The 16,369-nt window shown below is 46.4% G+C and overlaps 1 protein-coding gene across 3 annotated transcripts; it reads left to right on the top strand.

The window, feature by feature from the left end:
* Positions 1 to 1,010: 1,010 nt before the first annotated feature.
* Positions 1,011 to 16,365, top strand: LOC129343456 (E3 SUMO-protein ligase ZBED1-like). Of its 3 annotated transcripts, none has more exons than XR_008598295.1 (4): positions 1,011 to 1,183; positions 4,399 to 4,555; positions 6,361 to 12,879; positions 16,260 to 16,365. XR_008598295.1 is itself a non-coding variant. In XM_054999655.1 (3 exons), the coding sequence occupies exons 2-3, from the start codon at positions 4,405 to 4,407 to the stop codon at positions 8,409 to 8,411; spliced, it is 2,202 nt and encodes a 733-aa protein (XP_054855630.1). In that variant the 5' UTR covers positions 1,011 to 1,183; positions 4,399 to 4,404; the 3' UTR covers positions 8,412 to 13,054. The 3 variants fall into 3 exon arrangements, 1 of the variants encoding a protein (XP_054855630.1); XR_008598294.1 differs by lacking the exon at positions 16,260 to 16,365 and adding an exon at positions 15,771 to 16,236; XM_054999655.1 differs by lacking the exon at positions 16,260 to 16,365 and having other exon boundaries at positions 6,361 to 13,054.
* The last annotated feature ends 4 nt before the right edge of the window (positions 16,366 to 16,369 follow it).

Here is a 16,369-nt window from a genome sequence, read left to right as displayed (position 1 = left end):
AGTGCATGCAGGTTTCCAGGACCAATGACGTCACTTTGGGTCAACAAGCTGCAACAAGGGGGGAGTTTTTAAAAGTTAAAACGCCCTTGGCAAATGTGTCCATTTTCAAGAGGTTTGGGAACTCCGTTCCACTGCCTTCCAGCTGAAAAAAAAAGCCCTGCCCTTGTTAATATTTTCTTTACTGCCAGTGGTACAAGCGGGAGTGTAACAGGGGCCAGTCCTTACCAAGCAGATTCCCAGGCAGCATCTGGGTAGCTCCTTCAGCTGCACTCCCAGTTGCCTTCGGCTGTCTGTTCAAGCTGCCCCCCCCCCGCCCCAGTCCGCTGCCGCCTCATCTCCAGGCAAGGCTTGCCAGACTCCAGGTGGGTCCTGGAGTTCTCCCGGACTGCGAAAGATCAGTTACCCTGAAGACAATGGCAACTTCAGAGGGTGGACTCTGTGGCAACGCATCTCTGCTGAGCGCCCCCCCCCGCTCCCTAGCCCCAAATCAGCAGGAATTTCTTTAGCGACAGCTGGAAACCCTGTTCCAAGCCCTAAAGCGCATCTCATTCAAAAACGCAGAGAAGCCTTCCCATTATTAAAAAAAAGACCCACGCCTCGCCATTAGCGCTCATTGCGCTTTTCAGTTCATCATCATGCAAGATTCCTAGCAAAGGCGTGCGGGGCGGAGCGACCATAGCGCTGAGAAGATGCGGAAAGCAATGGGAAGACGTGAGGATGGAAAAGTGGCCAAGTCCGGCCCTCTCGCCTCTTAGAGGTTAGCCCTCTTTTGGGAGAGGCACCTGCGTCTTCCAGCGGTTGCGCATCCCTCCCCTCCCCACCAGCAGGCGTAGATCTCTGCCTGTGTGACACTCGGCAAGTAGGAAGAGCCCTGCCCGGACCGAAGAACTAGCCGACGAAAGGAGCCTCTAGCCGTAAAGAGGGGGTCGGTGTTCGCTCCCCAAAGCGCAGCGCTCCAAGCGCAACCGCCGCCTCTTGCCCGGGCCAGCTTGAGAAAGGGCGGCGGCAGGAGCAGCAGCAGCCCGGGCGCGCTTTCCATCCCGCTGCAAAGTTTTCAGAGGAGCCCTAAAGGAATCACTTCCAGATGAAAGGTTAGCTGTAATCCCAGCTCGCTGCGCCAGGAGCTGCCAGACTCCAAGCGGCCCGGCAGCCAGGGCTATGCTGCGCTCGCGATAACAAAGGAGTGAGTATGGATGGATCTATTTCTGTTGGGAAAGGACAAACTGAAATCGGCTGCGCTTGCTTCTTCTTTTCCTTGGCTTCTCTAAAACCTTGATTCCCACCTTTGCGCTCAAAAAGACGTGTGTGTGTGTGTGTGTGTGGGGGGGGTGTATATGGGAGACCCAGATGTGAAAATCCACCTGCAAAAGGTCATAGTAGCCTGGTAATGCAGTCAATGCCAGAGAAATTCAGCTGTATCCTTCGGGGCCTTCAGGTTGGCCACTGAAGTGGGTGGGGTTTTTACTTTTCTCCTAAATTATGGAAACCCTCTCCCCACTGCTCTGAACACAGTAAGGGCGTGTGATGGGGTCTCAGAGGTTTGTTCCCATGAATACCCCTTTCCCCCTTCCTCTACACTTTGCAGAATGAAACTGATCAGAGAGCTCAGCAAACAGGACTGATAAATCAAGGGCAGACCGGCTTAAGCTAGAATGTGTCTTTCCTCTGTGTTTTTGCAAGCCTTCCTTTTCCAATGGCTGATTTTCAAAATGCTTGCCCCATCCCTAATACTGCATCCTTTAGAGGCAGGAGACAAGATGCAGCCCCAGAATATCTAGCATGGATGGGAATGCAGCAGCCCATGCTTAGCCGTAACGTTCGATACGAGGTTTCAAGATATGATCGAGTGTGATTGGAAATGGGATTGATTAGCCACAAATCTGAAAAAGCAATGCTGGTTAATAGGAAAAGGCTGGTTGAATAACCTTCTTTTTAAATGAGAAAATGTGGGAGCACTCAGACAAAGAAAACTCTATCTAGACTGCATCAGTGCCTTATGAAATTCCTGCTGGTATTGCAGTTGAGCTACTCGCATCTCTTGACTTTTGCCAAAATTTAAAGGCCATCATATTGATTTCAGCTGATTCGGAGAATCAAGACTCAAAGCATTGCCGTTTCCTGTTGTATTGTAAATCACTAGTTAAACCTAGAAGACTAAGGTGGGTTCTCTGCAAAACCGGTCCAGGCAGATTCCTTGTCACTATAAAATGGGTGGTAACAACAATCTTCATTCTGGGATTCTCAAAAACGTGCCTCTATTGATGAGTATTGCAGCAATATAAAAATGTGCATAAATGTAATCAGTCAATGAACATTAATGCTCTATGGTTAATATTGGCTTAAGGAACCTTTATCAATTGACAGACTGGAATACTATGTGCAGTTGTTACCTGGGAATAAGATCCATTGAACAAGCAGGGTGTTTTTAGGTTAGAAGGCATAACGTGTGCTGCTAGTTTTGTAGTAAAAGAATTTGCTACTTAGAGTCAACTGCAGAGGTATTTATAGTAGACTGCTTAAGTGACCGGTTTATATTGAGCACCACGTGCTGCCCCAGTACAAAACTGCAGGTGAGAAGATGGGAGCACAGGTCTTGTTCATTTCAACACTGGCAGGCAGCTTTGCACCACAACCCCCCCCCCCACCAGTGCAAATTTATGTGCATGGACAAGCCCGGCATGCTAGTGAACGCCATGCATGCACAGAATTCTCCGTGTGTGTGATTGCTCACGTGTGCTCATAGCCTGTGGGTGACTGAACTGTGAATTTCCTTTTTTGTATGAATTCCGTTGTTAAGGTAAGGGTTGAACAACCTGGTGGGGCCACACTGAAACTATGAGGTGCCACAGAATGAAATTAATATACTTTGTATCTAACAGATATGGAAGATTTCTACAGATGGTGAACCTATTTATTCTATCATTTCCTCTTAAATGTGTTATGAAGTGTATGTGGTGGGGAGAGTAAATCATTGGAGAATGGATTTACAATCCCTTATAGCATTTACATTTGCAAATTAGCAGTTGCAGTTTTCAAGGGATAGATAGAATCATTATGTTGGGTACTATATCAGAAAACTTACCTTCTGCTTGACAGAGGGGATTTTTTTTTTTTACACAGCCACTGGCTCAGAGGGACGAAGATGCCAAACGAAACCCTGCGGGGTGTATATGCCTCAACTTTTACTTACTTCACGTATACCCCACCTTTCTCCCCGATGGTGATCCAAAGCAACTTACATTGTTGTCCTCGCCTCCATTTTATCCTTACAACAACCCTGTAAGCTATCTTAGGCTCAGAGTATATGACCGGCCCAAGGTCACTTAACAAGTTACCATAGGTTTTGACCCTTGGCCTCCCAGATCCTAGGTCGATACTGTAATCACTACACCAAACTGGCTTTGATTAGAAAAACAGCGGAACAAAAACCTGTCATTGTTAGCAACACAAGCCTTGCTGCTTATGTACCCCCACAGGTTTATGCAACTGTGGTAGTTGTTTCTTTCCCCCTGAAGACCCTGGGAAACGTAGAGCAGCAGTGCCAGCTAGCAATCTCTGGCCTGACCTCTTGGCATCCTCTTCAAACTACAACTCCCAAGATCCTTTGCACAGTTAACTCCGGGCTTTGCTTGTGAATTGGATGATCAGTGTTATGTATGAAACGCCTAATAACAATGTTAGGTTTTCTGACTGGTTTATTATGAGCAGAACCCTACCATTTTTTTTCAGCGCCACTGTTCTGCCCATGGTGAGAAGAAATACAAAACTGCAGGTTCTGATTGAGGTGAACAAGTCAGGCTTGTCACAAGCAAGGGGTAACCACCCTTAGGTGCGGCGGGCGGGGGTGGGTGCTATATATGGAGGTTGGCTGGATGTGTGCCAGTATATAATTGGAGGCAAATCCAAGGGGAGGGGGGGGGAAACAAGAACAGATGGCAAGTTTCCAGGGGCTCTGCAGGCACAACTCAAAGAAAGAGCAAATGCTTAAATAAAAAGGGGCGAAAGAAACCTTTGTGTCATGTTCAAATGTGCCCATTCGCCCATGCCAGTATTAAGTGCAGGGTCCAGAGATGCTTTAGTGTTGTAATGCCTCTTATGTAGTAACTGATAAAGAACATTCCTTAGTTGGTAATAACCACTTCCACTTTCTCCACCTCACAGCTGCGGGCAATCTGCTCTTTTGATATTGTTGAGACTGGCCTTGGATGTTGCACTGCCCGGTGTCCTGCCTGCTTAGTGTGGGAACTCCAGAAATATTTCCCAGGCTGTTTCTGTACTTGTGATCTAGGCGGGAGGAGATTAGGTGATTATATTGTCTTTCAATAGCCTAAATTTTTATTCCTTTCAATGAGAAGTTCTAATCCTTGTTCTCTTTATTTCCTTGAACTTCCCACAAAGACCGAAATGGAAGATGTGAACTCCAGAAGGGTCACAGATTTCTTGCAGAAATGTGTCAAGCTTGAGGATAACGAAGGGGACGCCCAGCCCAAGGAGGAGATCATCGAAGTGCAAACTCTCCCTGTCCTCGCACCGTCTTATCCTCAACCAGTACAAGGTATGCAAGTTTCCTTCTTTCTGCAGAGACGTGTGTGTCTAGAAAGCCGGCGGCTCAGTGCGGCATCCAGTGGCTTATTCAGAATTACAGTCAAACAGACAGCATGTTTCTAGGCATGTTTTTAAAGACCACCTCGTAGGCAGACCACAGGTGGGGAGGGGGATCCGTGACTGAATGCTCCTCCACACAGAGTCCGTGCACAAAGAAAACTGATGTGTTGTCCATGAGAGGTTTCATCTATGCTTTCCCCCTGACACTGTAAGTTTCTAGAGGTAGAAGGGGAAATATTCAAGTGCTCATCTTTGATGGTGAAATCCAAAAATAAGGTTTATTGCCTCATCAGCTGACTCTGAGAACGGGTCCTTGAAAACTGAGAATGCATAAGGGGTCATTGTTGCGGGACTGGAGTACAATACGGCAGAGTTTACATCTTATAGTAACTTTCTATTGCATCAGACTTTCTCTTCAACCAAGTGAAAACCCCTCTGAACGAGACTGTGGATCCCTCGCTGAATGTGTCTGTGATGTGACATTTTCCGCACAGCATGAGCCCCTAGACTTACGGTGCTGTGGAGGAGGGTTTGTTCTGATGCACTCCTTATCACTTCCTCCCCCCCGCACGCACGCACACACACAGCCTGCAAGTTTCCCATTCACTGGCCTCTGGATGACTGCTCTATTTATTGCAAAGTTTTGCCATTAGAAGCATGAGCAATGCCCTTGTGCATACACTTTTCTCCCGTTGGTTTCCATTGAATGACATCTACTCAGAGGGTGTGACTACCACTGCTTTTGTGTCTGTAGGGCATAATTTGTGGACCTGAAGAATTTTAACTATTTTAGATAAACGCACCCAATAATAACCATATAGTATCAATACATTAAAAGCTGAGTCATGGTATGTTGCTTCGAATTGTTGATCCCTCTAGCTTGGTATTTTGTTCCAGCGGTCAGCATCTCCGCTGCCTCAACAGAAGCCATGAGAAAGCTTTCCCTTATTGGAGCTGCTTGTAGGGAGGGGCGAGAGCCAATTATATTGACAGGCTTTCGAATATATATTTAGGTCTATACACTGCCTGGCTTCTGAAGATTCAACAGTGAGTAAAGTAGAGTTGCTGCACACTCCATGACTGCTCTGTGGATGGTTTTCTGTGTAATTCCATATAATAATAACAACGTTCGATTTATATACCACCCTTCAGGATGACTTGACACCCACTCAGAGCGGTTTACAAAGTATGTTACTATTATCCTCACAACAAAACACCCTCTGAGGTGGGTGGGGCTGAGACAGCTCCGAGAAGCTGTGACTGACCCAAGGTCACCCAGCTGGCTTCAAGTGGAGGAGCGGGGAATCAAACCCAGTTCTCCAGATTAGAGTCCCGTGCTCTTAACCACTACACCAAACTAGCTCCACAGCCAGAACTCTCAGTAAGATGAAAGATTGCCAGGGAATAGGCTTATCTAGGAAGAATTTCTGCTTTCCAGACAGTTCCAGCAGTAGAGACGCTGTGAAGAGCAGCAGTTCTTTACTGATACTGGTACTCTGCCCTTTGAAAGAGGGAACATCAGAAAATACAGATGTGTGTTGAGAGAAGAGCCAAATAGTGGGCTTTAACGTGGTTTGAAGGGATAGGTTGCGAGAGTAGGATCGGTCCCAGTAGTTTTAGCTGCAAGCTGAGCTTTGGAGCTGCTGCCTCCTCGCCACTCTCTCCTCACAAGATCTTCTACACGTTGCCAATTCTTTGTTTGCATTTAACTGCCAGCAAGCCATGTGTTCACTGTCTCCTCTTCCCTTTTGACAGAAGAAATATCGATGGTCTTCAACACTTGCGCCGTGCCAGCCAATCTAGGCCCGTGCACCCGGAGGCGGCGTGAAAAAGGCAGTGGTCACGACGGGACGAGCACCTCTCTCTATGTTGACCGCCGCAAGTCCAAAGTGTGGAACTATTACACCAAGCTAGGGGATGCCTACGTGGAATGCAATGTCTGTAAGAAACAGCTGTCCTTCCACAACAGTACCACTACAATGAGGGAACATCTGGTGAGGAAACACAGCATTCGTGACACCTTGCTCTCTCAGCTGAAGGATGATCAGGTTTCAGAACCAGACTACATAGCTCAGGAAAACGCCATCAAAAGGGCTCGGCAGCTGACTACTGAAAACAACAGCCAGTACCATGCCGTGTCCTGCACGGAACCCAGGACTGATGTGATTCTGGAGCTAGTGCTTGAAATGATCTTTCGGGATCTCCATCCCCTCTCGGTCGTGAAGGACAAAGGCTTTGGTCTTCTAATTGGCTACCTGGAACCTAGTTTTATTCTTCCATCCCCTGTGCAGCTGTCCAGCATGCTGTGGCACCGATACAATGTGGTCAAGCAGCACCTGGAACGCTATTTGCAGACAGCTCAGTCCATTGTGATCTCCGCAGAATTTTGGCTGTCCCACCCCAACCAGACGTACCTGACAATCATGACTAATTTTATTGATGGGGAGTGGCGGAGGGCAAGGTGCATTCTGGAGACCCAGCAGGTGCACGAGAACAAAGCGGAGAGCAACTTGGGAGACAGGCTGTACTCCGTCCTGACAGACTTTGGGCTCTCCAACAAGTCTGTCTTCTGCGTGATGCACGACAGCCAGCAAGACTTGGAAGCAAATTCGGTGCCGCTCAAGAGTGTCTATGGCTGGACCAGCTTGTGCTGTGCTGCCCACTTGCTGCACCTGTGCGTCAAGGTGGGGCTCGAAGTGGAGCAGGTGCAGGAAGCCCTCAGCACGGCCCGCAGCATTGTTTGCTACTTCCAGCAGGATGCTAAAGCCACGTGCTCACTGAACAGCAAACTGGAAGCCATCAACAAAACTAAACTGAAACTGGTAATGGACACCGGGGCTCGGTGGATAACCACTATCGAGATGTGCGAGTGCCTCCTGGACTTGAAGTGGGCCATCATGTCTGTGCTGGAGGAACACCCCAAGGGAACGACAGTGGTCCAGAACTTAGCCGACCACCAGTGGAAGCTCTTGCAGGACTTAGTGCCTGTCATGAGGACACTGAAGATTGCCACCTCGTTCTTGCGGGAGGAGCAGAACTTCTCCATCTCTTCCCTGATGCCGTGCATCCATGGCATCGTCACCGCCATTGGACAGCAGTCGGAAGAGGCAAGTGGCGTCATCAAGACAGTGGTGAACAATATAAGGTCGGAGCTAACACAGCGCTGGGGCATCCTGGACGAAGAGAAACTGCTGGAGAGCCCAGCGGTGGTGGCTTCATTCTTAGATCCACGTTTCAAGGAGATGAGGTTCCTGAGCCCCAGCCTCCGGAGCGAGCTGCACAAAAAAATCAAAAGCATGCTGTCGCAGTTCTTCAACCACCAGTCCCCCGCGTCAACCCAATTTTGGGTGCCAAACACTGACTACAAAGCAGAGGTTGGTGAAACGGGCAATCAGCTTTCTGCCCATAAGGAGAGAGGCCCAAGCGGGCAGTCTCAGAGTATGTACGACATTCTTTTGGGAAAAGACCCAACGGAGAGCATGCCCGAGATCCATCAGCAGCTGGAGAATTACATTGTAGAACCTCTTTGCAAGCGCAGCACTAACCCGTTAGACTGGTGGAAGAATAACGAGCACCGCTTTCCCTCTGTAGCCAGGCTCGCCCGGCAATACCTGGCCATCCCAGCGACAGTCGTGCCACCAGATCAGGCCTTTGCTCCCAATGAAAGTGCCCTGGAGCACCGGAGAGGTGTCCTTGCCCCGGAGAACCTGGACCAGATTCTCTTCTTGCACCAAAATTTTGATTTTCTAGAATCTATGAGAAATGGTAATGAGAACCTGAGTAAGAATGCACACAGCCAGTACTGAAAAGTCTGGTGTGGGGAGTACAGGGAGATATACTGAAGATTGGTCGATGCACCTGGAGATAAGGGGAGGTGCAAAGTCTTTGAAAGCACCACTAGACCTTCAGGTCACTCTAGTTTTTTTTTTTAAAGTAGTGCAGAGTTTGACCTTGACTGTACTTTAAAGGTAAATCTGCCCACTGTCGAAACTTATCTTGTGTTTTTTCCATAGTAGTAGGTCAGCCCTTAAGAGTAGCTTTCTTCTCCAGCAATGCACCTTAACTAAAATGAGCAGAAGAGTGGAGGGCTGTTTGCTATAATACTCACAAAACATACAAGGTGCATTCTCAAAAGGCAAGTCCTTTTCTGGAGAGCCATGAAAACCTAATGTGAGAACTCTGACCAATGTGGGCCTGTGCAGAGTTACTCTAATCTAAGCCCACTGAAATTGGTAAACTTAGACCAGAGTAAGTCTGCATATGACGGCACATCCTTAGACACATGCTTAGGAACAGAAAGCAGAAATTATTCCAGAAGTCACAGTTCTCTTAGACAGGTGTGTTACAATACTGTGTTTGTGTGTGTGTGTGTGTGTGTGTGTGTGTGTGTGTGTGTGTGTGGAGAAAGATTTTCAAGCACTTTTAGAGTCCTTAGAGGCTCCAAGAGCTGACTTGCACATGGCCGTTCTGGAGAGGGGAATGTGAATGTTTAGGTTCCCTTCTGCTTGTTTTTGAAATCCTATAGAAGGGAGCAAACTTTCTTCGCTAGAGACTTGCAGCTCTGGCTTACCCTTGACACTCCCTGTGCTCCCACAGGGGAGAAGCTGCCATCAAACACCGACCTCATGATCACTTTGGTCAGAATGAAGAGGGCGGTGCTTAAAATGTAAAAGGTGCTGTGGTTGCTGCTCATGATGAAGATACGTCAGTGCAACACACAAGAGGGCTCTTCCTCATCCTTCTCTAGCAAAGCAAGGGCTAGGCCAGCCCTGTAAGACTTTCCAGTCCCCTCTGTGCTTGGACTGGCGGTGGAAGGGAGTCTGCTCCATGGCCAATCCGTGGGATTTCAAAACAGGCAAAGCACGGTCCATGTTTTCACAGGCGCAGGGTATTGTTATGAATCAGTCCAGCCCTGAAGTGGTCGGGCGTATTACATAGCATAGACAAGCACCTTCAGTAGCTTGTCACTTCAAGACTCTGTGGATGAAAACATAATCTTGTGGTGTCTGCACAATGTTAAGTACCTTTATTTTGCCAATCAAAGCTTTTGGAAATGGCATCTGAATTGGGATTGCTGGAGGGGGAGGAAGTGGGAGGTTTGGAGGGGAGATGTTTTTAAAGCAATTCACTGTCACACCCCTTCATAACAAAACAAAGACCAATGCAGAGATAAATTCAGGCCTGTTGTTGAGCTCCCTTGTAGTGCACTGACCCTGCTGTAGGTAACTGAAGGCATTTGTTGTTGCAGAGCAGTTGCACTAAGAATCCAAACATTTCAGTCCACAAACCTGTTTTCGCATATCCTTCAGCAATGAGGGAAGAGATCAGAATGGACACAGGTAGCTGTGTTGGTTTGCAGTAGAACAGTAGGATCTGATTCCAGTGGCACCTTAGAGACCAACAGGATTTTCAGGGTATAACTTTCAAGAATCAAAGCTTTCTTCTTCAGGGATAGTAGGGTAGCTTTGACTCTTGAAAGCTTGTACCATAAAAATCTTGTTGGTCTCTAGGATGCCACTGGGTTCAACTACAGAACAGATAAGTAACATTGGGCAGGAAATCTGAATCCCCCCTCTTCCGCTTGTATGCAATTAACATATGGGAGATGGGAAATAAGCAGTTAATGCGCTTGCTTGAAAGATTTTGCCTTTGCCAAGTAAGCCCCCCCTCCCCACCAGTTTATGGGGGGAAACATCAGTTCCTAGCTAGGACTCATAACACATCAAAAGCGTGGCTGCAATGAAGACAGAACCAGAAAGTGTGGTGGGATGGGAAGTGTGCTGCTGAACTCTAGATATGACATAAATAAGCACCGTAGCTCAAGGCATTTGAGGAGGCAAAGCACTAGGCCAGCCAGTTTGGCCGGTGATAGGTACGACGCACCACTGATCCCCTTGGCAATGAGAACATCTAGAGAACAGGCTGTAGCAAAAAGCATGCAAGATACATGCGTGCCTGTCAGTCTCATTTATATCTGGCAAAGTGAGCTTTGCCTCATGAAAGCTTACACCCTACAAAATTCTGTTGGGCTTTACGGGGCTACTGGACCCGAATTTTGTCAAAGGTAGTACTTCATCAAAATGAGCTGCTCTGGAGAAGTCCTGAGTCTGCTGTCATCAACAGGACAACTTCAGGGGAAAGGTATCAATCAGTAACGCTCAAGTAGCTGAGCTGGACAAGGTTGAAAATATAAGCCACCCACCCCCAGCCATGCACCTGTATTCCAACAGAGGAAGCCTAAGCAGTTATATGCTTTTACGTCCATTGAAGCCAACAAGCTTAGAAAAGGTGTGAGTCTGCTTCGGATTGTACCAGGAAACGCTTTACGTATCTGTTGCAAACACTTTCAGGAAAGCCTTATTTCTCGTCTCCACTACATAGCTGATTCATACATGATATGCCAGGCCAAACACCAAACAGCTTCTCTAAAAAGAAACATGTTCTCAGTGATTCTCATTTGTTACTTCTCCTTTGGATCAGAACCACTACAAATAATTAGGGTGACAAGACTTTTTGAAGTTGTTGCCATAATACAAGATGACCTGCAATCCATGTTCTCAAATGTAATGGAAAAGAAAGCGGTAAAGCGGTTTTTTTTCTAACGATGAACGGTAGCTTTCTCTTTACATCACGACAGATAAAAATTTTAAAAGATTAAAAAAAAATCAAGAACACTGAAAGCTTTTAAAAAATTTAACATTGTATTTTTTTTCAACTTCTTAAAAGTTTCTTTTTAAAAAACTGGTTCAAAATGGAATCTTGAGCCTTATGCTAAACTGCTTTTCTTTGTAACAAACTCAGAAAATACCCATCTCAGTAATCATATAGCATAGCAGTTTAGTGCCAGGGACTTTCAGGTCATCACAGCTGGTGGTCCCTGATCCACCTGGGTGATTTTTTTTACTTCTGGTCTACCCAGTAGCTACAACCAGCCCACACTTCTTGTGGCGATTATTTACTTTTTAGGGGTGCGGTGAACAAGGGTAGTTACAGGACAAAGGAAAAGGGGCACAGTAAAGCAGGAAGGGAACCTGAGAAGAAGATGCACCTTCTACTGTTTGGAGCCAGCAGTTCTACAAAAACCTGCAATAGCTGCAGATTGTAAAAAAGAATTGTTATGCGGGGCCGTCATGAAATCATTTAAAAATAAGAGTACATATTGTATAGTGTTTTCTTAAATAGTAATAACGTGAAGATAATATATTTAAGAGACTTATAGTGTACCCCTCTGAGGCTGTATAAATACTCTATTCAGTTTCAAATCAATATATTATGATTACTGCAAAAAAATCAGCATCAGGAAACATCTGATCGATTAAATTAGCTGTTTAAATTGGCTCTTTCTCCCTTGGGTGATGTAAACAGCTGATTTAAATCAACCCATTTTAAGTTGTTTCCCACTCAAGCTCAATGACCCCGCCCCCACACAAGATCTTCAAAAGTGCACCTTTGTAGAGGTTTAACCAATTAATCTGTCCAACTTCATCAGCACTCTGCTAAAAGCCACATCAAGCAATCCAGGCAATCCAGGTTGTAATCACCTACAAAGCAGACTTGGTACAGCCTTGCAAATGCAAAAAGTTGCTCACCCATACATTTTCACTACACCTTCTGCCCTTAACAAATATGTATTGTGTATTACATAATGATATGTAAAGAATATATGGTTTAGAAAAAGGGTTTTTTTAATGCTTCTTTCCCTGCTGTCCCAGAGGAGATTCTTCTTGGCAGAAATAATTTATAAGCCTGTATGAGTGTAGCATGTAAATGTTTGCATACAGTTATAGCAGTCCTGCTGGAGACGAGAATACGGCCAGTGACCACATGTCTGGGTTTATGAAAAAGGGGGGCTAGTCTAGTTGTCAAAAATTTTCTAGTCATCACAGAAACCAGTATATATTGAGCCAAGCATCTAGTTTAAGAACATGTCCTCCCTAAAGGCCAGGCTGCAAATCCATAAGCGTCACCTTAATTCAGTTCTAGCTATCGGGGGGAAGAGGAGGCAAGAGAAAAAAACCCGTTCAGTTAGAAAACAACAGCCTTATCTTAGGAGCAGTTGCTTTGCCTGCTTTACTTTTGCAACAGATAGACAAAGCTGATGATTCATAGCTCTCTCTCCGGTGACGTTTTTGCAAAAACGTTGCTTCGCCTCAAGATCAGAAAGGGCTGTCATATACATCAACCTATTGTGAGCAGGAGATCTCAAAAGGGCCGAAGCCAAATGCTTGGCAACCCGGTGGGTTCAAATCGATATTCAACGGAAAGGAGAAAACGGTTTGTGTTCTGTGATTTTTCTTTTTTGTGGCTGTGTTAATTATGCAATCAAAAATAGTGGTGCAATAAACCTGCATCATGGTGTGGTACTTTTAAAAATAAAGGTATCGGTGAGTCTGCTTGAAGGGATGAGTGTATCTGATGGGGAAAAAAAATAAAGAAAAACCAAGTTTTAGCTCAGTTTTGTCTAAGATTTTTTATTAATGGGCTCCACTGATGTTAATAAAAGCAAAGATCTCTCTGAAATGCTCAGGTGGATAAGCCTACAGAGTAGGGCGGGCGAGGCTCCCCTGTTAGGAATAAAGTTCGGTGGCACCACAGCTCGCAAAGAAGGGAGGCTAAATGGTGACCCTGCCCTTGGAACCTTTAAGGGTATAGAGCTATGGCAGGAGATATAAAGGCTGACTGCAGGGCAGACAAAAGCTCTGTGGGAGGTGACAGGTAAATCTTCAGGCAGAGGTTCTGCATGTCTGTTAAACATTTTAGTGGGTGCTATTCACATGCTCCTCTGCAACTCACTTGTACATAGGTGTGACTTGTTCTAGAACACTTGCCTCCCATGGTTAAATTAGAATACAGCTGCCTACGGCCCCCTCAGCTCTGACCACTGGCACCTTAGAAATTAAGGACACTGCAGACAGTGTCCTACACAGCTTCTCATTGGGAGGAGTCTTTGGGATCACATCTGGGCAGTGGCTCTGAACTCTCCTGCTATACAGAAGCCTACAAACCAGGAGTGGTGACAAACGTTTCAAAGAACTGTCCCGCCTGCCTTTTCCTGTGGGGCTCAATGGGCAGCTGGCTGTACACTTTCTGCTCTCTGTTGGGAGTCTGGACTGTATAGTTTGTGGGTTGTTGAATTACTATCCCCACCGTACAGCTGGGGCCTAGATTTAGTGGCTTTACAGATTCCCCTAACTGGCAGATGGTTTTGCCTCCAGTGCACTTCTTCTCAAGTGAGCAGGGGAGCTGACTGTCCAGAATGCCCAGCCCATGATGGTTCTTCGTGAGCCTGTGCCTGGAGGAAGCATTTTTCTTGCAAGCAATGTGCAACACAGTGGCACTCATTCCATGACTCACAGAGAGCCACATTCGCAACCGCCAGCAACCCAAGGAGCCATGTGGCTACCGTCTGCCTGTGTGCCACCCCACCAAACACACAAGATCTAAATGTAACGATAACTTTTTAAAGTTACGAGAGTACCTCTGCACATGTAGGGCTGTCTCTCCCTGCCTGTGCCCTTGTGCCTCTGGAGTGAGGTGACGGGCTTCCTTCTTGGCATTCCTGCTCTTTTCTCAGCATGAGGTACGACAGGCTGGGTAAGAAAGTGAGAGTGCGAAGATTCCCGGAGGATGAAAAGGAAATAACACCATCACCACCCCAATAAGCCCAGCTTGCTCTTTTCTTGGGTGGTGGTGGTGGTGGTTTTCCCTGTTATTCGCTATTGTCAGCTTGCTTTCCTCCTAGCAGTTGATCCGGTGCTGGCATGAGAGCACAGAAACTGCAGAGAAGGGGTGGGCGGTTGTTGGAGAGGACAAGCTCTTTCTTCCATCTTTGGAATGAGGCTCACAGCTCAGGGAGGCTCACAGCTTTCCTGTCCTCCAGCTGTGGCTGTTTCGACATCAGAACCACCTGCCAACCACAAGCTGTACTTTGCTCACTTTACGGAAATGTGAGAAGGATGCTACATTAGGGAAGAGCCACAGGTAGTTTATCAAAGGGCCACATGTGGCTCCCGCGCCAGTGAGCACCATGCATAAAGCATAATGCTTAAAGGTGCCCTACCAGACCATGGCTTGAGAGAGTAAGATGTGTGACTGATGCATTTTCTACAACTAACAGCCAAACCCAACACCATGCCACTCACTGGAATTATCCTAGTCTCTCCTTGACTGAGACATTGACCTGAAGGGCAAGGCATTCGCTGGATAGAAAGGCAAGCTGAGATTGTACCCAGAAGGCAGGCTGGACAGGTGTGGGTGAAGGAACAGGACGTAGGAATGGTATGGGGGGGTGGGTGGGAAATCAGGCCATGTCTTGTGTGTCAATGAAGCAAAATGAGAATGGGCAGGGGCACAGCAAAGGCAAGGTACGGAGGGAACAACCTAAGTACAGATCTTTGCTGAACAGCCAAAGTAGCCCAAGTCAAAGCGCCAACAAAGAAGCTTGGCCCAAGAAAGCGTGCAGCTTTTCGAAGAGCTGCCACAGTTCAAGGGGTGTGGGACCAGCCCAGCTCTCCAATGGTCTGGAGTCCACCAGGGGTAGATCATTTAGCGACAACTTGATCTCCCATCTCTTTATGTACAGAAAAGGTGGGGGGTGGGTGGGAAACGATCCTGCTTATATTTGATACTTGCTTTTCTTTGGAATAATTACTCTTCAATAGAGGTCAGGAAGATGTCGGGTTCAGCTGAGGAACCCAATTTAATAAGCAACACTGTGAGTGCATACAAAATAACCATAATGCAGATCACTGCAGGAGTACAGAGCGAATTTTTTTTTTAAAAAAAAGCAGTTGTGCGAACATCAATCACACACACAAAAATTACAATGGTGATTTCTCATTGATTGGCATACTCTGTGTGTCCTCAAACAAAACAAAAACCCCCACAATAGAACCCTGGAAGAGATAGTTAAGGAGGGAGGGGAGAAAGAACCGAATGAGGGCTACTTAAATCGTAATATTTCAGAGGCAGCAATAAAAGGCTTTCTGTTTGTAACTGAGCACAAGCTATTTTACAGCCATTAATAGCTGTATAGGTTTTCTTGCAACTGAGCATAATTGGAATTTAATGCAGACTTGATTAACTCACGTACCACCTCTCCCTTGCCACGCAAAAACGTAAGCATGAAGTACTGAAAGCCAAAATACTGTTTTTTTTTATTTTAGGCAGGCCTGACTGTAGCCAGCAATGCTGCATTCGTGTCAAAGCCCTGAAAACATCCTAATGCTTTATGTTAAACCTTTCTGTGTGAAACTAGACAATACAAATGACACAGGGACGCCACACTTCCCATCTCATTCTCTCCCTTCTGCCTTAATACCTAAACAAAACTTGCTGTGTTACATCACAGCATGGCCGAGTTTCCTTGTCACCAGCTCTACTTCACTCACTGCTGTTGCCCAGAGCGCGATGGCACCGTGTCATGTGCTGAACTTCACCAAATGTTACTGGGGACACGGATGCCGTTTTTGGTGGCAGCCTTATGTATCGTCTGATTTTGCCATACAATGCCTCACATAGATATCTGAAGTTACAATGGAAGATCTCTTTGCAGCCTTCAATCTTGGTGAAGCTGTTTGTTTGTTTCAGCTACAGATTATTTAAATTTACACACGGACCATCTGTACATATGCACTTATTTTCATCCTTGACAGAGTGAATGAACAGGTGCTACGAGTTTGAAAATAAATAAAGCCAGACAACATCCTGACTCGTTTCCAGGTCGCAGACTAATTTATCAGCATTCTTACCCTGAAACTGCATC

This window comes from Eublepharis macularius, chromosome 15, assembly GCF_028583425.1.
Source record: "Eublepharis macularius isolate TG4126 chromosome 15, MPM_Emac_v1.0, whole genome shotgun sequence".
Lineage (NCBI taxonomy): Eukaryota > Metazoa > Chordata > Lepidosauria > Squamata > Eublepharidae > Eublepharis > Eublepharis macularius.
The sequence above is the reverse complement of the archived record's forward strand: the minus strand, read 5'-3'. Positions and strand labels throughout refer to the sequence as shown.